The sequence below is a fragment of the Ambystoma mexicanum genome, chromosome 6p, assembly GCF_040938575.1.
Source record: "Ambystoma mexicanum isolate Mex_15411 chromosome 6p, UKY_AmexF1_1, whole genome shotgun sequence".
Classification (NCBI taxonomy): Eukaryota; Metazoa; Chordata; class Amphibia; order Caudata; family Ambystomatidae; genus Ambystoma; species Ambystoma mexicanum.
In genome coordinates this window covers 1,545,486,314-1,545,512,800 of record NC_090935.1, presented here as the reverse complement: position 1 = coordinate 1,545,512,800, position 26,487 = coordinate 1,545,486,314, and the positions used below count along the sequence as shown (strand labels likewise).

General features: G+C 43.8%; 1 protein-coding gene across 1 annotated transcript in view; it reads left to right on the top strand.

Moving 5' to 3' along the window:
• DNAH6 (dynein axonemal heavy chain 6) overlaps positions 1-26,487 on the top strand; it is a 3,423,448-nt gene that overhangs the window by 898,276 nt on the left and 2,498,685 nt on the right. The window contains exons 10-11 of the mRNA XM_069626424.1: positions 4,465-4,584; positions 16,246-16,446. Of these exons, the coding sequence (XP_069482525.1) occupies positions 4,465-4,584; positions 16,246-16,446 (321 nt within the window). The remainder of the gene's footprint in view (positions 1-4,464; positions 4,585-16,245; positions 16,447-26,487) is intronic.

The following is a 26,487-nucleotide window of genomic DNA, read 5'->3' as shown; positions in this document are numbered from 1 at the left end:
AAAAGAAAGAGAAGCATAATGTGAGCCTTCGGTCTTGACATAGAATTTGTCCACTATGTAACACAGGCTGCGAAACAGTAGTCCATTTTATGTTCATATAGGATGACTTTACAGCACTGAGATTATACTATCTGAGTTCCCTCCTCGGGGTAGCCAGTATGAGCTCAATTGGTGAAGCATTGAATTACCGCGAAGGGAGTGTGGATCCGAATGTTGTATTCTCTGTGGCCCTCTTCACCCATGGGGGTGGTTGAGCAGGACTACATTTCAAAAGCATTCTCTTTGAAGCATTCTCTGGCATGAATTCTCTGGTATTTAAATTATGAAAGCTTGCTTCTGAAGAACATTTAAGAGTAGGACGTTGTATGCATTATAGGGGCTGCAAGGTTTATGTTGGCACGTAATAGGACTGATTCTCAGCACCTATTTCACAGTTCAATTCTAGAATAAACAGTTTACTTACAAATATTGTAATTGGACGTCTACTTATATTTCCTAGTGCAGTAATTAGCCTAACTGTTCTCTTCCCAACGTTCCACAAGAAAAGGAGCCTGAGAAAGCACCTCCAGCCTGGTCCTCATCTTGAATGAAAGGCAGTTGTAGAACGTAAGTCAGTGTTCTACACTGTGTTAAGCACTCGTTCCAAGGGCTGGAACGGGTGTTAATGGCCCGGGGCCTGAGTTAAGGGCCCAAGCTAAGAGAAGCAGTTTAATGAGGGCCTGGGACGTTAATACCCGTTCCAGCCCTTGTAACAGGTGCATAAGGCTATTAGAACCTGTTCCATGGGCTGGAACAGGCCTAATTCTAAGTATTTCCTTTCTGTCAATGGATCGCCTCATGGCACCCCATTCATGGAAAGAAAATACTGTACAAAGATAGCCAACATGGAATGGGAAGGCCAGGCTCCATATGGAGCCCCTCTTACATTTCCCTGGTGACCAAACAGGGCAAAGCGGAAGGAGCGGCAGCAGCTGCGGCAGTGGAACTCACCACTGTCGCAATGAGGTAAGTGGGGAGGGGAGGATTGAAAACAGGCAACGGAGGGTGGGGGGAAGATGGCAGGCAGGATAATTGACTATTGGGCAGCTTGGAACGCGGGCTGAGATCAGTTTCAGTCCACGTTCGTGTCTTCCTTATTGGCTGGCTCCCCACCGCAGGGTGCTAATGCCTGATGAACACTTGGCCCTTTCAAGATTGAACGCATTCCCCTCCATCTTAGACTGGGAAAGGCCTAGCTTCCTACTTGAAAAACTGAATTTAGGAGAATAAATACAATGCAGCAGCAGACATCCAACTCCAGCCTCTCAGTCCCAAAAACATAATCGCCCAATTCTAACAATGCCTTGTGTGGGTAAAGCAGCCCTCCACCTCATGAAAATCTGATGGTCAGAGACCTTATTGTATGGAATACAATATGGTATTCGCAGCAACTGTCTCTTGAAACAGCAACAACCAACACTGTTTGATGAAACCAAAGTGACTCTCTAGGGAAAAAAATAAACAATTCCTCTACTCTTGACCCATGCCTGCATCAATCGCAATAATTGGATTTCAGAATCTTGCAAAATGTTGTCTAGTTGGGTTTTCAATCGCAGCATGACATTTTCCACTGAATTGCCCCTTTAAAATGAATAAATCGCTGCCTATTCATTACATGCTTGTACAATATGAGTTTATGCAATGTGGACTGATCAAAGAATCTAGTCAATAACTTGTTTGATGAATCTAGCAATGTCACCACTGTCTTCCCTGGAAGAGTCTCTCCCCATGTGGCCAGGAAAGGGCAACCTCTACCTGATCCCAACCCTGGGGGTGGCTGCCTGAAGGAGGACTACAAGGGGGTGACAACCGTTATGGCAGTAAAGTGGGTTCGCTAGATGGAACACAGTATTCCCACCAATCAAGGAGCCCGGGTCCCCTTCCTACAACTCTGGGAATGGCCCCTTCCATAATAGGCTCATAAATTGTACTTTTCTTACTATTCCCCTAAAAAATACTCGGACGAGGAAGGCTAGGAGTCACCTAAATGAAGATCCCTTTCACAGTACTGTGACGAGAAAAGATCCCCAGTGACTCATATGGGAATTATAATATAAGATCAGTACTGTGACGAGGGAGAAGTATGGAGGAATGATGATCAATCCTAGTAAGAACCACTGCCAGTAGTTCAGTCTTTCCCCAAAGCCTATTGGTTAGAGCCAGTATAGAAGCAATTACAGACTCAAGAATTGTGACAGTTGCAGGATTCGTTTTTTGCAGAAGAAGGGGCCTTGTATTGCTGTTCTAGAGGAGAGAAGGGGGAATCTTTTTCCCTCAACATCTTTTGGAGAACTGGGGATTGCTGGGGGAACCCTATACCGCTGTGGCCCCCACAAAGGGGGTGTACCCCTCAGCATCAGCAGTGTGCCAGAGAAAAGCTGGAAGCTCCCTCATTGGAGAAATGCAGCTGAAAGCAGGACGTTTAAAACCCATGCAGCCCACAGCGATTAGAGAGCTTCAGACACTGAGCTGCTCTGTTAACTGCACAAGCACTGGCTGGAACATTGGGGGAGAAGACGCTACCGAAGCTAATCCACCCTGCAAGAGAAGGAACCGAGTGTGGAGGACACTCTGCATAGGAGAGAGAGGCAGCAGAAACCGAGCGCAGCAGAGGACAAGTCACACATTGAACCCAACCGAAGCAAACAGAAGCAGAGAGACATGAGAGACACTTGGAGCACCCAGTAAACCCAGGGAAGCGTAGACGGTTACCGGGCCGCATGAAAGTGTGTAGCCATCCGTAAGCAAAGTGAAGAATGTGAAAAAAAACTAATAAATCTCAAAGCTATACCACGAGTGAGCAAAGTGAACTATGTGAAGAAGTTAAAAGACCCATAAGCTATTGCACAAACTGGTTATTGAACCTGCATCTTAAAGGGGCAGAAAGAGAAAAACAAGTAAATGTGAATGAACTTGAGAAGGGGCAATAGCCCAATATATGGAAGAGACAACCATTCAAGAAATGATACTTGAATATTGGTCTGGTATGGTTTCATGGGTAAAAGAGAATTGTAATGAAAATATATGAAAGTCCGGTGAAGAGAATTATTGTCTAGAAGTCCTCGTAGGAGGAAATACCAGGTGAAATTAAAATGTGTAAAAGACTGTAAGGAAGTCCTGGCAGGGGTGTATACAAGGCCAAATCAAGTGTGAGTTAAATTACAAGAGAATCCTTAGCAAGTTGCATAGCCTAGGATCTTGAACTGTTTGAAACATGATTCTTTGTTTTGCAAAAAGGAACCTGGTGAAGGGAACTATTTCCTTGAAAACTGTGTGCGCCAAGAGGGAGAAGCCATCCTCTTGGGCTACAAGAAACTTGTATATTGGTAACAGGAATCTGAGGAAGTGAGCCATTCCCTGGAAATGTTAGCATTGTCCACTTGGAAGCATTTTTGGTTAGAGTTATATCTTTTTTGTTGGATTAGAACATTTGTGCACCTTGAGTTCCATAGAGCATATCCTTTACACTTTAGAGTTAATTTTTAGAGTGTGAAGGCCAGGATAGGATTTCGGACGCAGGACGTCTTTTTACTTTGGACATCTTGAGAACAGACAGACCCCTTCGTTTTTGGTTGCCTCATAGCATAGGGATTGTAAGGCATTTCCACAACCCTTTTGATTTTGAATAAAAGTTTATAGCCAAAACTATGAGTTCTCTCTGTCTGTTTTTCATTCCTGGTTCCTCACGCATGTCAAAACATCTCCTAGTAGAAAGATGAGAGAATTGCCAGTGCCCTAACTTGAAGCCAAGGTTATGATGAACTGAAGGGCACAGTGGTTTATTATAGGTTGATTTGTCACAACCTCTGTTGGTTTGAATTTGGTGTATGTAGGTGTGAAGCAGATGTCATGGCTATCTAATGTCTAGAGGTGTAATTTGGTGGTCCTAAAATCTTCCACATCAGTGTTTGCTCGGAATCAAACCAGATGAACATGTCTTGCTGTCACTGTCAACATTGATTAAGAATCAAATGGCCATGAAACATCCGGGTGTACTCACATTGGTGGTGAAATGTAGGTGGAACTTGCACCACCGCAGCTTTTGATGTTTGCATATCGTCATAAGATATGTTAATATCAATGCCCCGTAAACATATTCTCAACGCTAATCAAGATAAAATAAGGATTGTGATGCATTATGGTTCAAAAGGCACACATTAAATAGCTAGTATGTATGTTCAATTTACTGCCCTTGACTACTTACTCTGATGTGTGATAGCTACTTATAAGTGAAAAGGAGTTATTAATTCAAATGAGCAACCTCAACTTGCACTCATTTATAGGTGTCATAGCTGGTAGCCGAGGGCTTTGACTTAGAACTCTATGCACAGTCTTTGTTTCTCCTGTTCTCCTGCCCCACACACCCTTCGCCACTTAGGATCTGCTTGTGATTTGCTGATTGGAATTATGTCTGCCTCTTTTTAGGTAATTGTTGCGGCTGCTGCACCGGCAGGGCAAAGCGAAGAAGATCTCCCAATGTTCCTCACAGAAGTGGTTTTGGACATCGAAGCACTGTTATTTGAACCATCTTTAGAGGATTTCCAGGTTTGCTTAAAATGTCCCAACAATTTATTTGTTCTGAATTAATTCCTTTGGCATATATGTGGGCCCTGAATCATGAGTTAATAGATTTCTTTGGGGGAAAGTTAGTTTTAGGAATTTTGACAAATTTATCTCACACCACATCTGGTCCCAGCAAGCAAGCCATGCTTTTGACATATACTTTGACTGTGCGCTTGCGTATTGCTTTACATTTTTTATTAGATGGTTGAATACATTACATATAATTTCTTACAATTTCTACCCATTCCAACATATCTATTGGAACAGGGTTGTGATGTGATATAATGGGGCGGCTGACCATATACGGGACCAACATAGCCCAAAATTGCAGAACTAACTCTTGTCTGACTCTAGATAGCAAGACGTACTTTTTATTGTGCAGGCAAAGTGACCAACATGGGTTATATTGTTTAACACAACAACATGAGGCCATTCTAGTACTCTGATTCTTTCAACGACTCGAAGTTATCAAGTGTACGACATAGGAGCAAGAATCACTTATAATGACTCGTGTTGTGCATCACTGACTCATAACCCTAAAGAAAGGTACTAACCTATCCCTACACAGTAAGGGTTGTCCTGTCCATAGTGTGCAAATGTATGCCACCTATCGAAAAAGTGGATAGAAGAACTAATCGTACTTTAAAGCACCGTGTGTGTAGCTAACAGCAACAAAGTAAACGTAACCCATGAAGTGTTAATGTGAATTCAAAAAATGAATAGAACGGAAGGAAGTTACATTCATCCATTTTCCCTTCCTCTTTATTCTTTAGTCAACATGAATGAATAATAGAAACACTTATTTAAAGTGTTTCCTTTTTTGGGTATCACTCACTGATTAATATTGGAAATCCCTATCATGTCGGCTGGTTTCAGCAACATTTAGCTATTTTCTTGCTTTCTTCAGGAACCTTTGCTCCCTCGATTACAGAACCATTCTATTACATTTGTGGGTCAGTTAAGGTGCCATTTTTGTAGGATAATCGATAGAAAATGAGCAAAAAAAGTTATGCAAAAGAAATAATATGGTCTCAGATACAAAACGTCCTTTGTTTTTTTCTCTCCTCTGTGTTTTTCCCGAAAAGATAAAAAGATGCATACAAAATAGTGACTCCTGTAAAGAGACACGCCTTGACTGAAAAACACTTTTTAAATCAATGTGTTCTGTAATTGATTTCATTTTTGACTAAAGAACGAAGAGGAAGGGAAACTACAGGAATATAATTTCCTTCTTGTTCTATTCTTTTTTAAGGTTATATTGTTTAAAACATTGCCTGCAAATTGAATAATAATCCTGTTGAAGGCTTTCTTTATTACCAAGCTCTGCGTGTTTCTGGTTATTGACATAAAAGATGAAGCCCTACTTTGGCATTTAAAAATAAATATATGTTTTAAAGGAATTGTATTGCTAGCCAGAACTACTCATTCTACTACCTCTCAATGTATCCAGTTCAGGAATACCTTTTTGTGGCTGCAGATGCATTTGTGGCGGGAAATATTTGTAATTTGGTGGTAATGCAAATTGAAACCGGGCATATCGAAATATGTGTGTGTGCAAATTACACCATGTGCATCCAAATTGTGCACACGAAGATATGTGAATTAAGGGGAATGAGGGTGGTGTACCTTCATTAACACACACTTTGCATTTGCACATTTGGTATGTCTTGGAGTGACTATGTCCAGGCAATCCAAATGTGGCATACACGCTTTCAGGTAAACATGTAGAGTTTATTTCACATATCCCTTTCGCAGGTCATTTTGCTGTACCAGACACATGCATATGTCTCTTTTTTTAAAGCTTTTTTTTGGTGAAAAAAGTCCATTTGTAGGTTTAAAGGACGCAGTGTCCATTTTGGTAAGGCCTCCCACCCGTGCCTTGTGTTAGGATAGAAATAGAGGGCCACCCCTTTCCTTTCCCATGCTCTGCTTTGAAGGGGGCTCCCATTTCACTGTCATTGTTGTAACTGCCACAGTACTCCTTGTTAGGTCAGATGTTTTATTTTATGCGAATGCTCCCCTCAGCATTTTTTGCTGGACTTGTGGATATATTTTCCATGTTCTTGGGTGAGTGGGAACTCCCCCACCCCCACTCACCCTTTCTTTTACTATGGCTATGGGGGGGTCATTTTTATGACTCTCCATACTTTATTTTTGGAGACATGTTTTCCTCCAACTTTTATAGGCATCTTTTGCTACACACAGCACTCTCTGTGCAGTGTGACTGGGAGACCCTTGTGCTTCCCTTTGTATGTTCTTTTATTTTTCTTGTGAGAACTAGTGTTCCCAAGAGTAGAGGGACACTTTTGATCCCTTGTATATTGTGAGATCAGCACACCCCACCTTATAGTAAGTGCTGAGGGGTTACACTGTATCCCTTTTTTCTCCCTGCTCCTGTAACATTTCTGTTTCAGTCACAAGCATACATGAATGGCTGGTAGCAGTGGACTTATTCTACCAACTTGTGTGTGATTTTTACCTGCAGGCTATGTTCGCAGCCCCAGTAATGCACAGAAGGGTCACAATTGACTCAAAATGGTGGCTGTAGTCTTTCTTGTGGGCTTGTTCTTTCTTGGTCCTTCTGCCATGCTGGGTGGGGGAGCCCTTGGTTTGAATTCTGTCTTTTGTAAAGCCAGCAGAGGCTCCAGAGTGTCTGTGAAGAAAGAAAACGAGGGAGGAGTCCAGAGCTCTGCAGTCCTTTGTCTTCTGGCATGCTTGCCTAGAACCAGTTCCAACTGGGAGGCTGGCTGTCCTAAAGGTTTGAATGTAGCATTAGTGCTGATTGGTTGAGTTCCTGGATAATTGTCTTGGATCTTGAGGCTGAAGACAATTCAACCACTGGAGCTGAATCTGGTGAGGAAGAAAAGAAGATGCATGTAGCTACTTCCAGCGACCAGAGATGCCTGTTGACTGACCGCTGCTTTTCTGACCCTTACTTCCATGCAACAGAGGAGACCTGAGGAGGATGTCTCCTTCCCTTGGACTGCTGCGACCATTTAGTCTTCAGAAGACCTGCATTTTGAGCTATCCCACAACTAACTGTGACCTTCCTGGTTTGCAAACCGCCAATCTCTCTGATACTTTGGTGGACTCCTTCTGGACCTTCAGAGGCAAGATTCCACTCCTTTAAGTCCCCTCACCAGAGTGCTGGACCGAGATAACAAGGAGAATCTTTCAGATGACAACCCTTTTTCATCTGGTGGCTTGAAAATGTCATAAATCACAGATCAGATTCCGCCCCTTATGGACAACATGGTCCCTCAAACACCGTAGTATTGCAACCCTTGTACACCCAACATGGCCGACGCCGCGGGGAAACACACGGTCTAGTCTCCCAGTAATGACTGTTGCTTCCTTGAAAACAGACACGCCCCCGCGGCTCTGCGCGTCTCAGCGCTAAGCTTGTTCGTGCTGTTCGTACCAGCATGTTGCTAGTCTGATTCCATCCATTGTCCGCTACCCTAATTGTTTGGCTTCCTTGCGGTTAGCCTTCCCTTCCTTCCCGGTGTGTTGTTCTGTGCCGCTCCTCACTATCTCCACTTCTCGGAGCCGTGCAAATATCTTTCATATCTTCCTGGATTGTTGCCTTCCCTCCTGGATTGTTACCTGGTCTTTCCTGGAATCCTTCCTGGAACACTGAACGCTCCAGGCCATCGTATCCTTCCTCGGCAAGAGCCCAAACTTACATCTACACGATACCTGCCTGCATACTGGCGACGGAGGAGACACGCCCCTTCTTGTACAAATCCCGAACTTCTAGAAAGAAGGGGAAATCTGCAAACCCAAGCAAGAAAACGCCAAGAAACAAACAGGTGAGTCAAGAGTCTGAGGACTCAGAGTGTGACAGAAAAGGGAGCCAAAATCACAGGGCCGCAACACGAAATGAGGAATCCTTTGCTAGCCACTCGACTGCTGCTGCAAAATCCCTTCCAGTGTCTTCTCTTTTATCCAAAGACCAAGCATCCAGTGACCGGGTCCTGTAGCTGCTGCATTTTGAGGTCCTCCGTCTGCATCATCTTCCTAACTGCTGAGGTACTGTGCTACTCTAGGTAATGGTTACTTAGGGTCGTTGTGTTGCTCCTGTGTGGCTAGGGGCTAATTTGTGTAGTTGGGAAGTTCGCCCATCCATGTTCGCCCAGGCCTAATGCTGGAACACATTCAGGAAGCCTTCTATGAAGTCCCTGAACCCATTTACCCACACAAACTGTTTCTTAACTGCTACAGAATAATTCCACATGAACTCTTGCCTTTCCTACAGCTTGTGCCTGCCTTTTTAACCTCCAAACCGACACTGAAAGAGACTCAGAACTAGATAGGGAAGGACTCCAAAAAAGCCTATGCTCTGTGAAAATATTGCTAAGTAACTTACCTTGCTCAGGTGTTGTTTCTGTCATAAGGATCTGAAACCAAGTAATTCCATGTTCTTACTTACCTTTGAATTGCATACTGCCATTCTAAAATGTAATTGCCAAGTTCTAACTTACCTTTGAATTGTGTCTACTATTCTAAAAAGCAACTCCAAAGTATTGTACTTACTTGCTAGAAGAGAAATCCTCTGTAATTTGGACTAACCTACAGTTGTGGCTTATCCTGTTCTGCCTACAGTTGGCCACTGCACCATCAGTGTCCCCTTCTGCCTCAGAAAACACTCATGTCTAGATTAGGGTAGGACTGCTAAAGCATAAGACTATTGTGAAGAAATGCATTACAAGTGTTGGCAAGTACTTACTTGCTAATGTTGGTAGTGTAACTGAATTATTCATGAAATAGAATAAGTTACAACTGTTAAAAAGTTATTACTCACCTTTGAATTGCATACTGCCATTCTGAAAAGTATTTTCAGTTTTTAATATTTAGGCTCTGGAGAATGGCTCATGGGCAACGCGCTCGTCTTGGAAGCAAGACCATGTGGAGCAACACAGGTTCGATCCCCAGGTCAGGCTTAGAAACCGCTGAGTATTAAGCACATTATAAATAACCTATTACATTACAAAGATTACTACACAGTGGTTTTGACTTACCCATATGTCTTTTACACTGTGGTGTACTTACAAGAAGTATTGTATTGTGCAAGCGGATTCAATTCAACACTACAGCTAAGTCAATGCCTAGTCTGGGATGCTGATGGAAACCCTTATTGATATATTTGTATGTCCAGTTCATGTACTCTGGATGACAACCCTTATATCACACCCCTCTCTCAGAATCCCTCCGACACCGCTGAGCCAAGAAGTAGGTTTGTTTTGCAAATTTAAAAGGTTTATTTGAAAATTAAACAATATATATCTATCACACTTTTATAGTAAATTAATATTTGATAGCACACTTGTGAGGATGATAGTGATCAACAATGGATAATGTTACAGTGGTACACTCTTTTTGATGGCTTAGAAGTGATATAGAGAGGATGAAGTAGCTGAGAATGCTTTTATGGCTTCAAGGACAATGCAATGATGAATAAAATGCAGTACAGAAATAACTTGATATGATTTAGCAAAAGATAATATAATCACTTTTTCTCTGGCAATTCACCCCCCCCCCCCTTTGCAATGTAAGAAATGGAAGGAGAGCACACCGTCTTCAAGAATCTCAACAAAATACAATACGAAATGCAGTTCCCCCCCCCCTAGCAAGCTTAGAGAAAAACAGGTATGATTTTAAAACACAGGCCCAAAATGCTTTGAATGTAGTGGCAATGAAGTGAAATGATGCTAAAATTGATTTTAATTCCCTGTAGGAGGTTCAGGGTGAGTGGTAGACACTTTAAATCAGTTCAGGTCAGCCCTAACAATGATTCAGGGATGGTTATTAGGTTGCAAACGAATGTTAGCAGTTCCAGCAAAGTTACATGTGGCTGAAATTGAGCAAAATGTCAAATCGCGGCAAATTTTGTCACGTGCGTCGAGCGCGATTACGGAGGTACTATAAGGACTGAAGTCGGTTCTAGGCTCGTTGGAAAGCTTAGGATCTTAGCTTTAAGATGACAGTTAAAACTCGCTCCTAGCACAAACGGATCCGGAGATACCGTCGATTTAATAAAGGTAGTTTTTCGGATTTGAAATTTTAAAGCTCAGAATGACAGATGACAGTTTTCAGTTTTAAAGATGACAGAATGACACGATTCTAGGAGGCAGTTCTAATAGGCTAAAATAGTTTGGATTAGATTATTTTAAACTAAGAGATTGGTTTTGCACAGTGAGTACTCGCACTATATTTTTGAAATAAGCCGTCAAGGTCTGGACAGGTCGGACGGGACTTCCGGCGGGTGGTTCTGAAGTCCCGGCCACCTGGGTCAACTCTGCTCTCTGGGTCTGTCAAGCACCGGTTCTGCTCACAACGGTCTGGTTTGTGGTTCTCTCTGGTTCCGGATACAGCACTGCTTTCTGGATACTGCTACAGGTTCTTGCAAAAGTTCTTGGCAAAAAATTCAAACAGCTCGCCCGGCTGTTGAATAGTTTGGTTGGTTTTGAGGCCTGAAGAAGAGGATTCAGCTTGTGGATTCAGGCCTCTCTGCTACAAATTCTGGAGTTAATTTCTGCTACAGGTTCTAGAGATTGATGGATTTGAAGTCTGGATCTCTGGATGTGAAGTCTGAAGTCTCCCGGCAAAGCGTCCCGCAAGAACGTGGAAAGTGAATGTCCCTACCTGTCCTGCACTGTCTGCTTTTATGTGTTTAGAAAGTGGGTGTGTGCGTGGCATATCTGAGCCTGCCCCTCTCTACTTGTCATTGGCCCAATTCTCCCCTCTCCCATGATTGGGGGAAGGAAGTTGATTGTCATCATGATGAGGTCTGTTTATGGGTCAGAGGATCCTCCCCTGGTCAATTTGCCCTAAAATCTCTATTTGATTCAAATACATATTTCCCAGATACACAAGTGGTTGACATTACATGTACATATTACAGATGATTAAGACAGGTCTCTGTTCAAGCCCCATGTTCCTGCGAGCTGGGATTCAGAAATGACAACATTTTGCGCTTTTTGGTCGGTTTACCAATATCGGACATTTACCAAAAATTACACAAATGTGCGCAAGGAGTATGGACATTAATTGATGAAGTATCAGATTTTTAACATGCAGACATTTGGGGTAAGACCCTATTTTCTGCTAGCAACCCCCCAGAATACACCACAGGGTCCTAACACCTCTTAAAACGTGCACAGAAAAATCACAAGAATAATGATATTACTTATATAATTCTGACAAGTCCGTACTATGAATTATCCATCTTTTTTTAAAATTATGCTCTGGCCCAAAGGGATGTGGTTTCCCCCAAGCACATGGTGGAGTTTCTGGTTTGTCCACTTCCCCCAAGCTGAGCTTGCTAGCAGAGGCACTGCCCCTCCCATTTCCTTCCAAGAGGAAGCCATTTTATGACCCCCCCTAATTTAACAATTGCCTAAGCCAAAGAAGGCCCATTGTTCAGTTCCCTGCAGTCCCCAGGTGCCACTCCCCTTTCAATCAACAGGGCCATGTGATCTCCTTTTGGTGGGGCCAGCAGGATGTAGCCAGGCCTGGGAAGAGTTGTTGAGCCAGCTCAACTCCTGTCGGGGGTAGTTGTCGGGCAGAATTCAATTTCTTTAAGCCAAGCTTCAGCTAAATGTCCTGTTTGTTCCCAGTTTAAATCAAACTTACAATTTTTACACATGCAGCTAGAATGCTGATTCTAAGTTCAAAACCATGACATTTAACAGTTGCAAACTATGTGACACTCAAAAGTAGGTCACTCATTTATTTTAAACATTTCGATTTTAGTGGTTTTAAATCCAATTTCAATTAAGCTGCTGACATCCACAGCTCAGCCAGTTTTGTTATAAACATTGTTTTGGGCTCTTCATCTTTCCAGATTTAGTATGCACGCAAGAATTCATTCTGCCACATGTCTGCTGGTGTTCAGTGAGATTTTTGAATATCTCGCAATGTTTGAAATGGGCATTTTGAGCTTGCATTCAGAGAAACAAAGGGTGATTTTTAAAGTGATTTTTAGCTAACAGGCACTGCTGTTTTTCTCTTTGGCACCCCATTTCACCCATGGCTCTTCTGACCCAGCACGCTCGCACTGGTGGGTGGCAGGTCAGCCGATTATTTTGGTGTGCGCACAACTGCGCAGTTCTCCTGGACTCTGGGATGGAATGATGGGTGGCGACAGCTCATCCCCACATCTACCCAGTCTATTGGTTCAACATGGGTCAAAACCCTTGACAATTGGTTTTACATTGTGTTTCCTAATTGTGATAGCACTTACCTTTCTGGAGCTTTATCTTTACCTCTGTGTGTGTATATATATATATATATATATATATATATATATATATATATATATATATATATATATATATATATATATATATATATATATATATTAGACCAGTATTGTTATATAACTCTAGAGGTTATAAGTGTTTCTTTGGAACTAGATGTATGCTGCAAGTTCTTTGTACCTTCCTACAGCCCCCTCTCGCTCTCCTAAGATAAGCCTTGCTGCTCTGCCATTGCTACCTACCTTGAGTGGTACAGACGTATACTAGATGTTGGAGCCCTATATTGCCAATTGATTGGAGGTCACATTTAAAGTTTGGATCGCTAGTGGATGTGTGTGAATCAGTTTCATTCTATGAAACACGTAGTTGACTCGATGAAGGAGGCCTTGGATTTAGCTAACTCGTACTTTGGGCCATTATTTAACTGGGTACTTACCTTGGAACCAAGGTGCAGTAAATTTGGAAAAAGGTCACCTTAACCAAATTTTTTTGGCTGGGCTTAGTTGACCAAGATTCCTTCCCAGACGTGGATCTTAAAAATTCTTGTCAGTTCCAATTTGTGTGAAAGGGGTGTAGTAGGGCTATTCATTATCTTCTTAATACGAGAAGCTTAACTTGGTCATATAAATCCTTGACATCCTTCACAATCTGCATAGTTGTAACACAAAATATTTGTATTGGAACGTGACTTTTTAGTAGCTATGGGGTTAGCAAGATACAAGCTTTTTTAATAAAGGAAAAGTTCGACTGTTTTTTATCATGGAAAGTAGCGCTCAGAATTTACCCAACTTTCCTGTTTGTGGTGGTATTAAAAGCTTTGATTTTTTTCTTAGACTGCACTGAATCAGAGCAGTGGCAGAAGTGTAACAAAAAATAGTGGAACTGAGATCCTGCCTAGGGAAGGGGGGAGCGCAAGGATGATATAACGCTGTGCCAAGGGATTGCAGCAGGGGCAGGTTTACATACAAGGGAATGGAACAGGCAAAATAAAGAGGTACCTCCTTGTTTTGTTTATTCTTTTCTCAGCCTCTCAGTAATTTTGAACTTTTATATATTATCTTTGAAAAATCATTCACATCTACTTCCTGATATTAACTCAGCTTGAACCCATTTATAGCATCGACATGTACATACACTGCATCAACAGGGGTCGGAAACTAGTGAAGCCTCCTCTGTCATGCATAAAATGTTGCAATTTATTTCAAAGCCTGAATTCCAATAGTGAAAGTCTTTCCCCCAGCCCGGTCTCACAGATTTGTAGCGATGCATAGTCTGTGATCCTGCATACACCAAAGGTTGTACATCTTGGGAGGAACCTTGCAATGACACAGCAGGTTCTTGTAAGCAGCTTGATCATGATCACTTTTCCAACGTCCAGAAACCAATAGGTTCTCAGCCATCTGATTTCAGCTAATAGGTTTAATTGACGTACCTACTAGGAGTGCCTTGCAATAGTCCACGCGACAAGTCCCTAAAACTGCTGCTCCAACTGCACACTTGCACATTGACATGAAGGGAAAATCCCACGTAATCAACTGATATTAAAATAGAATCCCTTGTGAAGGCCCTGGACCTTGTTCATCTATAATTCTATATAATTTAGTATGAGATAACTTGACAAGTTTAAAAAAAAATCAGTGGGGTGTGAGGGAAGATTCCTTTAGTGTTAGCAGGACCTACTCTGTCTCTCCCTAGGTAAGATGAAGTTAACTTGAAGAAATAAAATAAACAAGCAAAATGGCCACGATGGAAATGGGAGAAGTGACAACATACTTTCCATGGCGGCTACTTGCGTGACAGAGAGGCGTCAGGAACAGTCCTATCCAGCGAGGGACAAAGGAGGGTAAGTGGGGTTTGGTTGGGGGGGGACGGATATGAAGAAATGGGTGTGTGTGGGGGTCAAGGGCAGGGGATGTGGTAAGAGCATTTACCTTAGGTTCCGGTGAGGGAAGATGGCGGCCCCCTGCTCTGAGGAGGCTTGGGGCAGGGTCTTTCCCTGTGTGGTAAGGACCCCGTTCCAAGCCTCCTCATTGGCTGGGATGCCACCACACCTCCCTCACCAGAAACTAAATGGTAAATAAACACCCATCTGAAATGTGTATAGCGGTTAGCTGAATGCCTAGTCACACCTTTCTCAAACACTCCTATCTTGATTAAACCACACGGGTGATTACTAAGTGGGCCAAGCTATTTTGCTAAATAATTTTTGTTTGTGCTTTCGTACATAAGCTCTACTTCCCATGATATGTTAACTGTATTGCTTACTGTTGTAAAGCCTCAGAGTCTGATGAGGAATCCATGTTACAGGAAAAATACTACCTGTAATTTTACACTGCTACAATACAGTTTTTTAACTAGTAGAGAGATCCTCAAACCCTATTTGAGCAGACCCTTTCACGTAACACTCTCCCTCATACAGACAACCTAGCAAGGGAATTCAATAAAACGGTGAAGACTAGATAACATTTCCCAAAAATGTTCTCACAGTGGTTTAATGGGGAGTAACTAGCGCTGGACGTGACCGTCACAGCACACATCCAACCAATCATCACTTCCAAGATGTTGTTCTCTTTGTTGACCTGCACAAATGAGGTATTTAACATCAGTTAGGCTATTTGTATTTATTTATTGAAAATAAAAGTGAAGTTATGGTGGACAAAGCGCATACTGGTGGCTGCAGAAAACCCACAACTTAGGTGCTTTAGAAACCTTTGCAAAGTCACCATTTAGTAGGTAATAGAAAGAGGCTGGTGGTGGGTAGGAAGCTGGAAACACAAACGTGTGACACCTCATTCTAGACTAGATACATCTCCAGTAATTTCAAATATGCAAACCAGTGGTGAATGTTGTTGAGGGATTATGGAGGACATCACCCTAAAACAGCATGGGGATCCATCCTTCGTGAGGAGGGGGCTTTTTAAGGGCAGTTTTAATGCAGTTCATTTTGGAATATCGTCCTTACCTTTTAGAAGTTGGGAGTTCCAGTGAAGGCGCCAGGAGGGTGCAGATGCAAAAACTAGAGAGAGCACAGTACAGACAGAGGCAGGTAGGTGCATGACGGCATAGAGTACAAGTGGTGGGGTATCGGGAACTAGATTCAGCCAGGTGAGGGAGCAAGCTCATGGATGGATTTAGATTTGAGAAAAAGGAATGTATTTGGGCAGCACATTTTGTGTCGATAATCACCCCAAATTGAGGTGGTGCATGGAGGTGGGCGGGCATCATGGGAGGCTTTGCCAGCCATCTGTTCTGGTTCCAGATAGTGACATGAGTTATTTGGTCTTTGGGACCAAGAAATTGCACTTGTGAACAGATGTATCTATTCAAGCTCTAGTATGTTGGTCCTTTGATAGCTAACGTTTATATTTTCTATTTCCAAAAGGAGGCTATGTCAGAGGTCATTCGTCAGTTTCAAGAAACTGTGCTGTCTGTTGCCAATCTTGTACCTGATACGTATTTCAATGCCTTTACGCGCCCTATCATTAACAACAAGTATGAGGAAAAAACGTGTGGGGAAGGACCAAGTTTGACAGCAATGTTTGAAGATGATAAACATTTACAAACAATCATTCAGCAAATAAAGGTAAATTCAGCGATGGTGGTTTGCAGATAGGTATGTTTGCAGGTGACTGTTTACACTGATTTGTTTTTCCACTTGCTGAAATGTATAAATCTGCCACTCTTTTATAATTGTGCAAAATGTACAATTGAATGAATGACAAGAACGTATATGTGCCCCGTCATCTATACCTTGAAGGAAACTTGATGAGGCTTCAGTTGGCACAGTCATATCTCCAACCCTCCAGTCATTTTTCCTGCTTAGTCCAGCGACAATCTTTGAAAAGCAGTGTCTTGGGTCCACCAGGTTCAACATCGGCTAACCCAGGTTTGGGTGCCCAGAAAGTGCTATTATCTTTTGGTAGAGATTTAGAAGGTGACCTGTGCCCAATACTCTGTATTCTCGACTCTAACATTGGTCTATAAGTACTATGGCAGTCTAGTATGTGTATACATTTGGTATACAGGGTCGGCTATATGAACCCTGTAGTTATGGCTAAATTGGACTTCTCAAAGGAAGAATCACTTTTTACTGCCATTCAACAAATCATCAGGAAACGTTCCAGTAAAAATATAGAACCACCAAACATTTGTAAGAGATATTTGTTGACTGTATCTTCTGTGTATTTTTGGTTCGTGATATTTTTGATTGGTGTTATTTTAAGTATTTCATGGTATAGTGGTGAGCCTAACTTCAGAGTATCACCCGTTAATTGTTCTTATATCGGGATCACTAACAGTAAGCAAATACTGGATTTAGTACACTCTAAACAATTAACTTATCCCCTTTGCGGTATCTTATTTACAATACCACATTATGCCATTTTGGTTTGCATCTCAGAATACATTTACCATGTAAATGAAACATGAACATTAATTCAAAGCCTCTCATAGTAAAACAATTAACAGTGACTAACTTTGCTTTTATATTTTACCACATGTTCTGCATCTCTTTGTATTCCAACCCAATAAAGCTGAGCAGAGAATAAATACACTGATGCTAATGATTTTTTTTCGAGTTGTTATTCTTTATCAGAAGTTAGAAATATGCAAATTACACAGAATGACATGTACAATGCACGACATATGATATTTTATTTATAGCGCGCCCATAAACAAATGTTTCAAAGTGCAACGAGGCAGGAGGGTGGAACATGCAGGGACAAGACAACAATCTTCTAGGCCCAGTGATATTGAGATTGCGCAGGGGAGAGGAAGGGGGGGGGAGCGCAGAGGGAGGGGGGAGTACAGAGGGAAGGGGAGGAGGAGAAGTGCAGGACATAGGGCGTACATACAAACAAAAACAAGAAGTGCGGCAACAGGTGGCAGTGCAAGTTAAGTGCAGTACAACAAGTGATGGATAGTGCAGGTAGGGGGATAGTAGGGTTACAGATACAGCCCCAAGTGCAGAGTTGCCGGGAGGCAATGCAGGTGTGCAGCTGGGAGGACAGGAACCTGAGCCCATGGTTCAGAGGGTGGCCAGGTAACCAGTGCAGTGTCAGATAGGCAATCAGCAGGGAAGAGGAAGAGAGAAGGCAGAAGCAAAGAGGAAAGCCTTGAGCTGATTCCAGAACCAGAGGTGGTTCTGCTCAAGTTTCAGAGAGGCAGGGATACTGTACCAGAGGGAGATGCCCACAGAACAGAGATCTGCCTCCAGCTCGTTTCTTGGAAAAACACCTGACCCTAAAGGAGTTGGAGGGCGAAGGGCTCGAGTAGGAAGATACTTTGGAAGAGAAAGCTGGAGATATTTTGGTTCCAGCCCCCAGAGGGCCTTGTTAACAATGCAAAGGGTCTTCTTGAATTTGATCCTTGCAGCCACTGGGAGCCAATGGAGAGATTTCAGTGCTGGAGGGATACGATCCATGGGCTTGATGCCAAAGACACGTCTTGCAGTCCTGTTCTGGATGAGTTGGAGAGGGCGGAGAGTAGAGGCAGGCAGATAAAAAAAAAGAAGAGGCTATAGCAATAGTGACGCCTAGAGAGAACTAGAGCTCCAGAGACAGTGAGCTTCTGGGCGAAGTAGAGGAGAGGAAGGATACCCCTGAGGAGGTGCAGTTGGTAGTTTGACTTCTTAGAGACTTCGGAGATGTGAGGGGAGAAGGAGAGAGTGGATTTGAAGATCACCCTGAGGTTCTTAGCCTCGCAGGTGGGAGAAAGGGGAGGGCCAAGGCAGGCTGGCCAGAGAGTGAGTGGAAAGCAGGGTTCTGGTGAGGCAATGAGGAGGATCTCCATCTTGCTGGCATTCAGGCAAAGGTCATTGGTGGCACACCACTCTTGGATTGCAGACTGACTATCCGGGATGAGAGAAGAAGAAGAGGCAGCAGTGGGGAGCCTGAAAGCGAGCTGGGTGTCATCCACATAGCATTGGATGTTGGCGCAGAAAGCAGCAATACAGTGGGCGAGAGGTGCCAGGTATTGGTTGAACAGCTAGGGAAAGAGGTTAGACCCCTGGGGAACACCGCAGGTGGAGAGATAGAGGCGACGAAGGACCCAAGTTGGACCTCGGAGGGTGGATCAGAGAGGAAAGACGTTAACCATGCCAGAGCCTGATCAGTGATACCCAGATTATCATGGAGCTGAATGAGCAGAATGGTATGTTTAAGAATTGTTGCATTTCAAACATTGGCTCCCCTACCCCTCTCAGAAGCTACACTACCCCCGAAACAGCCCTCATCGCACACCAAACCCAGACCCCATATTCCCATTTACCCTGAATCTCATGAGCACCTGCCACCCTGCCTGGATCCAGCCTGACTACACAGACTATGCTCTAGGATTCACAATCCCCCCCTTCCAGCCTGAAACCACATTTCTAACACCCTCTAACCCCCTAAAGAATACCAAGTACCTTGTCTAGGTTCAGCCCATCTACACAGACTCTGCTCCAGGCTACAGAACGCCTCCCACCCCTCAAGAGAATAAACGCAACTTCCCGGAGAATCACAAACCCCCCTTATACCTACTCCCCCGCTGCAGCTACCATCCTACCTACCAAACTCACAGCTAAGCTACATGCCCCTTCCATTCTTGCCTCCCTAGACTCCGCACCAGGCAACGCCACCCCAGAAGACATCCTAGCAGCGTACAACACTGCATTGCTCACTGCACTTAACGATCATGCCCCCCTTAAAACTACTTCCTGCAAAAAAAGAAATGCACAGAACTGGTACACTGACAAACTAGCTACCATTTGCAACCAAAAACGCTCCCTCAAACATCTTTGGTGAATAAACCCAACGCCTATCAACAAAGCTGCTCTCCATCGCGCAGCCAGCACCTACAAAAAAGCTATCATTGCCACTAAAGCCAATATCTATAACAATAAAATCATTGAAGCAAGCTCCAACATCAAAGAGCGCTTCAAAATCCTTAGAGAGCTTGAAACCACTGCCGCCCCCAACCGACAATTTCCCCAAAAATAAAGCATGGTGTTTGATCATCCAATCAGCCCTTGTCACCAAAACCCAGAATCTTAGGGATAAAGCCATCCTCAAAGTCCCTCCTAGCTCCTGCTCCGCTCGTCCCCTGGGTAAGCACCACCCCGACCACCACTAACTCTCCTCAGTTTAAATTCTCTGCCATCGCTCCTTCTGAAGTCTTCACCACCATCCAGCATCTGAAAGCCTCCAATTACTCTGGAGACATATGTCCGGCTCACATTGTCAAAATGTGCGCTGAATCCCTGGCTCTGACCATAGCCAGCTTAATAATGCTTCCTTCAAATCCAATTCAATTCCTAACTCTGTCAAAGAAGCCTGAGTCACCCCACTTCTGAAGAAACCCTCCCTAGACCCCACCATCCCCACCAACTACCGCCCGATTACTACTGTACCTTATTTTCTCAAAATTCTGGACCGCACTACCTACTCGCAACTCCAAATTTACCTGGAAACCACAACCTACCAGGATCCCGCCAATCTGGTTTCAGACTTAGACACAGCACTAAATCTGCTGTCTTGGATCTAAAGATCCAGCTTGATCACATCAGAAACCATGGGGAGCTAGCCATCCTCCTCCTACTGGATCTCTCTGCTGCTTTTGATTTAGTTGAACATGCAATCTTATGCCAACACCTCACTGCATCCTTCAACCTTTTCCCAGAAGCTACCTTATGGATCAAATCCTTCCTATCTGGTCAATCCACCAGGGTATTTGTGGGCACTGAAGCATCTGACCCCATCCCTGTCTCCCACAGCGACCCTGAAGGATCCTGCCTCTCTCCTACCTTGCACAACATGAACACCAAACCCATCTTCGACCACATAGATAGCCTAAACATACCGTACACCAACTTCGCCGACGACACGCAGGTCCTTCTCAAAATCACAGGCAACCATGAGACTGATTCCACTAACATCAACCATATCTTCAGCATCATCCAGGCATGGGTGGCTACCCACCATCTTTGCCTGAACAATGAGGAAACTGAGCTCCTTATTGTGGGCTCTCCTTACCGCCTCAAACACCTCAGTCCCGCCTTCACCTCCTTCTGCATCGATGGTAACATCATCCCAGTCTCCACTCACGTCAAAACACTTGGCATTTACCTCGACTCTGAATGAAACATGCAGAAACATGTAAAAGCAATCGTCTTCTCTGCTGCCTACTCCACTAAACCTATCAACCTCTTCAGAAAATTCCTCGCCCGCGTAACTGCCTCACACTACCTAGGACCATTATAGGAAATAAACTGGATTACTACAACGCCATCCTAGCTGGCACCTCAACCAAAAACATCAAGGAACTCCAACTGTTAGAAAAAAATGCACTCAAAGCAGTCGGGGGCCTGAAATGCTCCGATCATATTTCACAAATCAGACGGGATGTTCACTGGCTTACCATCAAAGCATGCATCGAATTACTCCTTACCATCACCTACCACTGCCTACACAACAACGCCCCCCCCCCCTTACCTCACCAACCAAATCTCAAAGAGACACACCACTCGGAACCTCGCTCCTCCACCTCTTCGGCCCTGTTCACACCCAGGTTCGCCAAAAGAGCTGGGGGCACAAGCTTCACCACCATCGCACCTGCCTTCTGGAATGCCCTCCTTCAGCACATTCAAGATGAACCCTCCTACTCGCTCTTACGAAAGAAAGTAAAAACAACATTGTTCAACAAATATATGTGACTTCTGACTGAACTATAACATGCTTGTTTTAAATTGCCTACCTTACTTACTCTGTACCGTATTCTTAGCACTGTCATACTACAGGGTCTGGGTGCTACTTATAAATGAAATAAATAAACAAACTTAAACTAAGCCTTTCCTGCAGTGGGTCTCTGTCACAAGGATAGTTGTGCTCGGTTATTTATTTTATTTCTCAACGGATACTTATAATTAGTCCATTACTTGAGTGTAAGTGCAGTGGTTACTTCACCCCTGCCCGGTGTCCCAGTTCTCCTATGGTGGTCCACTACTTGCAACGTTCCGGGCCTGACTGTCCCGGTTTTGAGCAACTCCCATGCTGGCAGCGTTTCGCTTAAGAGTTCTCCCCCTTTTCTCTGCCCAACCCCGGTTCTCTTCGGCAGACTCACCTGCTAGCTCGTGGGCAGCGTTTCGACGTGGTGCTGGACTTCCACCCCATGCCCTGCAGTCTTCGGCAGGCTCACCTGCTCCCTCATGGGCAGCATTCCGTGTGCCAACCCTGGTCTTCTGCTGTCGTCTCTGCATTCGTTTACGCCGACCGCCTCCTACTGTTCTTTCCAGCTGGTTAATAATCCCAGACGAACGCCTTTTCCGGCCCAAGAACTGCCGTCTCCTCCATCCCTCATGGTACGACTTCCCCCACCTGGCAGGCCTCTTCCTCCTTTTAAAGAAAACCACAGTGCCAATTCATTAGGCCAACTCTGCCTCTCTCTGCATCCGCACCCTCTCTCACACCTGACAGTCCTTCACTCTTGTAACCACTGCTCACATCCTGCTTAACCCTTTCCTGTCCTGCGTGCCGCCGACTGTGCTCCCTCGGTTTTCTCCGTCCCCTCCTCACAGTTTCAAAATATTTTATTTGCGATAATGCCCAGAGTTCTGCCAACATTGGCCTTGAACCTCGCTACAAAACTTGGCAGAGCACAGACTTCTGTCACAACTGAGTTTTTCGCATTAAGGGGGAAACATGAACACAATTATACACGTTTAAAATGTCGCTGTGCAGCACCTAAAAAAGAAATGATGTACCCACTGTACACTATCTAATATCAAGCATTCACTCATTAGCACACACCTCAAATTAACTGAACTCGGCAAAATAATCTTCAATTGTGTGTCTCTTGAACTGCTCGCAACGCCAATCTAGTAGTCGGGCAGCAGAGCTCTTTATCTGGTCAACTCCCTTTTCGCCTGGAACGAACCCTCTACCCGCCTTTCTGCCACACGCTTCTCCTGAAGTCAGCCAGAGGAAAAGAGCGCCTGGGGCTGCAACCTCTCCTTAGACAGCTGCCAGCTCCCGAGCCAGTGAGTGAGAGAAAAAGCCAAACTCTTCCTTCTGTAGTAAGCCTTTTAAACCTTTTTTCTGAGACCTCTGTGTCATTCAAAACCAACTCAATTTTTGTCAATCAGCCATTCCAAGAATGTTCTGACCGTGTTCATCCCGATCGCTTAGAAACGGAAGCAATAGCTACATCTCAGTGCTCTTTTCCTGCTCTGAAAGTTTTTTTAAAGAATGCAATGTCTTTAGCGGAATGGATCTCACATTCCACACTTCTGATTTGTCATGTCCCCATTCAGACACAGTGCATCTTTAAGCCTGCACATTTAGTTTGTCTACAATGCATTTCCATCAATTTGCACCAAGTTTGTATTATCAGCGTGGACTGGTTTAAACTAATTTTTAGTATAGGGATCTGTTATATGTTAAATGGATAAGGTAAATTAGCATGTTAGTTTCATGTTAGTTTTTATTTTAATGCAACTCGGCTCACAACCGTGGTATTGTGGTGCAGATTCAGCCTGAGCCTCACACATGAGTCACACACCCTTAGTCCTAGTTAAATTTCAGACCTTTACTAAAATGTGGATGTTGAAATGTGGAGCTACCCTTGTTGAAATTCATAGTACATTTCCCTAAAGGGGGCAAAGTTATAGTGGGGTCCCAAAGTGAGCATTTCATGTCACCTACAGTTCACACAGCTAGATGGATTTGCATCAAAGTTGGTCCTGAAAGTGTGCTTTAACTTGTTTGGTGCCAACCTGTCCTGCTGTTTGTTTTAAATATACCTAAAAGTGTACAAAATTATGTTCAAAATATATATGTTTGTCCAAACTGTTTGGGACCCTTAAAATGGCCTTGTATGTCTGCAATCAGCCAGTTGGTGTTCCTTAATCTGTAATAAGTGTGCACATTTTAGTAAGGAACATTTGGATCCACTATGTAAATGAATGATCCCAAAAGCAAAAAAGGTAATTATTTTACAGGGAGCGCACAGGTCCATGGGCTGACTGTTTATCTGAATGTCAGCCATTGAGCCTGCATGTTAGCCGGTGGAGCCAGGTCTGGGGACTTGTAGTAGGGCTCCTAGGTGTCTCCTCAGGCCATGGCTATTGGTCCTCTCAAGTGTGTGAATGGTAACCTATGGACCTGCCATTGCTGGCCAATTAGCCCCTTTGGGTGGCTTGAAATGCTTCAGACATGGGTGAAAGCTATGCCCAGGGCGAAGTGGCCAGCAGCTTGCAGAATTGCAGTTGGGGCAAAGTAGCCAGGTCCAGTGGCTACTTTGAGTGGCTTAGCGGGGCCCAAGGCATTGACTAACAAGTAGGCAATTCTGGTGTTTTAAGGTGGCTTGATGCATGGTTGAAGGACATTTTCTACACAAAGTGTCAACTGTGCACAGTGGATGGCTTAAGGGGGGCTGTGCTAGAGTAATGCTTATTTTCAAGACTCAATTTTCCATGCGAAGAACATAGATCCTTAGCTTCCATCAGACCCTTGGTCCTCAGTCCCACCCTCTGCCTTTCCTGGGCTGACTCCTAGGTCCTTTCAAATAGTCAGTCAGCCTCTTGGGTTTTAAAGTGTTCCAAAAAAAAATTCTTGGCGTTCTTGGCAGGTTAAGGGATTTCCCTGTAAAGGTATTGGTCCTTCTGGTATCTGCCACCAGAGATCACCACTCAGCACCTTTTGGATTGTGAGACGGGATTCATTTGTCAAATATATAAGGAACAGGTGGACTCCAGAATACTTCTGCCTTGCCTCTCCCATTACACCTCCTAACACACAAAGCGTTGGACTGAGGCATAACATCGAATAGTGCACCAATTAATAAGTGCCTCACAGTCATAAATGTCAATTTGTTTAGCTTGTGACAGATTGTTGTAGTAGTAACCAAGGAAGAGTTGTGTGCTGAAATATGTAGCAAAGAGTGCATTTTAAAGAATATATATTGAGTAAAAGTGATTAAAACTACTAGTTGCACAGTGAGTGGACTCAACAATTTGGCCCGCTATGGCCGAAAAACAGGCCCACTTTTACCAAAGTAACGGGCCCACTCTAGCATTTTGGGTGTTCAGTTCAGAGATTTGCCCTATCTCCCATGGGCCAGTTTAAGACTGAACACGTCTCATCTACTTAAGTTCTATCAGAGGTCATGTCTCCTAGTCTCCTCTCTCTGGCTAGCCTTTATCAGGCTGCTCTTCTACCAGTTTAGGGCTACTGTCCTGGCCCAGTTCTTAAAGGACTTAGTATCCTTTGTCTTTATTTATAAATAGAAATAAAATAAATAGAAATAAAATAACAATCAATTCTAGGGTTTTGCTCTCTTAATTCCCCTTTGGGGATCCCTCATTTCTCCTCCAGTTCTTTCTTCAATGCCTCCTGTTGATTCCTCCCTGTGCCTACTCGTGGTATGACCTGTACTCTCCCCTTCATGGTTGTTGTTCTCTTCTCTCCTCCTTCCCCTCTTCTCTCTCGCTTCCTCTCACTCATATCTTTTCCTTGTTCTCCTCTGCTCCACTGTCTCTCCCTGTTCACCTCTCATTCGGCTTGTCTCTCTTTTTGTGTTCTCAATCAATCTCTAAACTCCAACACACCTTGACTCTGACTAGGTATCAGACTTTTTTTATGTGTGATGTACCACTGCTGTGTTTGGAAGAGGAGGGGGCTATTTGATTGTTTTGGTGCTCTGTGGACTACAGTTTCCCTTGGTGTTACATTGAACAGTGGACCTCCCTGTGGCTCCACACACTGAAGTGACATAATGGATGCCCACCATCCTAATAGTATACAGTGTTAAATTTTAGAGTGGTACTATTGTGGTGGTGGCTCAACACCTACTGAGGTATGAATTATTGATCCTAGTGTACAATTCTGAGCACTTTATGGTTTCTGTGGGCCCGGCTTGCGTCTCATCCTGTGCTTTTCTTCCTTTTTTCTAGCTGATATTCTGAAGTAACAAGCCACGGTTCATGGAACCCTGCAATTGTGGGCCCACATATGTAAGCATTGCCATTTCTCTGAGGCCTTCCCACAGAGTAGATGACCTGACCCAGTGCCCATACTGATGGTTTTGGGGCAACTTGAGAAGAGTTTTGGTAAACAGGGCTAAGGGTAAGTCTGAGCCCTTGAGGGATCCTCACTATTCAGCTTCCAAGGCCAGCATCATGGAGTGGACAGTGGTTGCCAGAATCTTTCAGTACTCATCCTCTAGCTTTTCTCCTTTGACCTTTTCACAACACCGTCAAATTTAATTAGGCTGAGACTTACATACAACTGATCCCATACATAAACCTGATGTTGAATGCAGTAGATATTTGTCAATGACCTCATGGGACATTCTGTGCAACTCCACTGAGATTTAGCTATTTTGTTAAAGGTTTTGACACGTTACGTTTTCTAGGTCCCTTTGTACTATATTCAACCTCTTTCCAACACTGCTTGTGTCAAACTATTCCCATGGAAACAGCTCTGCAAAATGTCCCTGTACGCATATTCTGATGCCACATTACTTGGAGTGATTCCGCTCACAATGTGAGAACTTTACACCAAAGGTGGGCTCCCTGTGCTCATTCGTAGACACTCTGTTTGCTTAAGCAGCCATTTGCATTCTCTAGAGGATTGTATGGTTCTGGGGT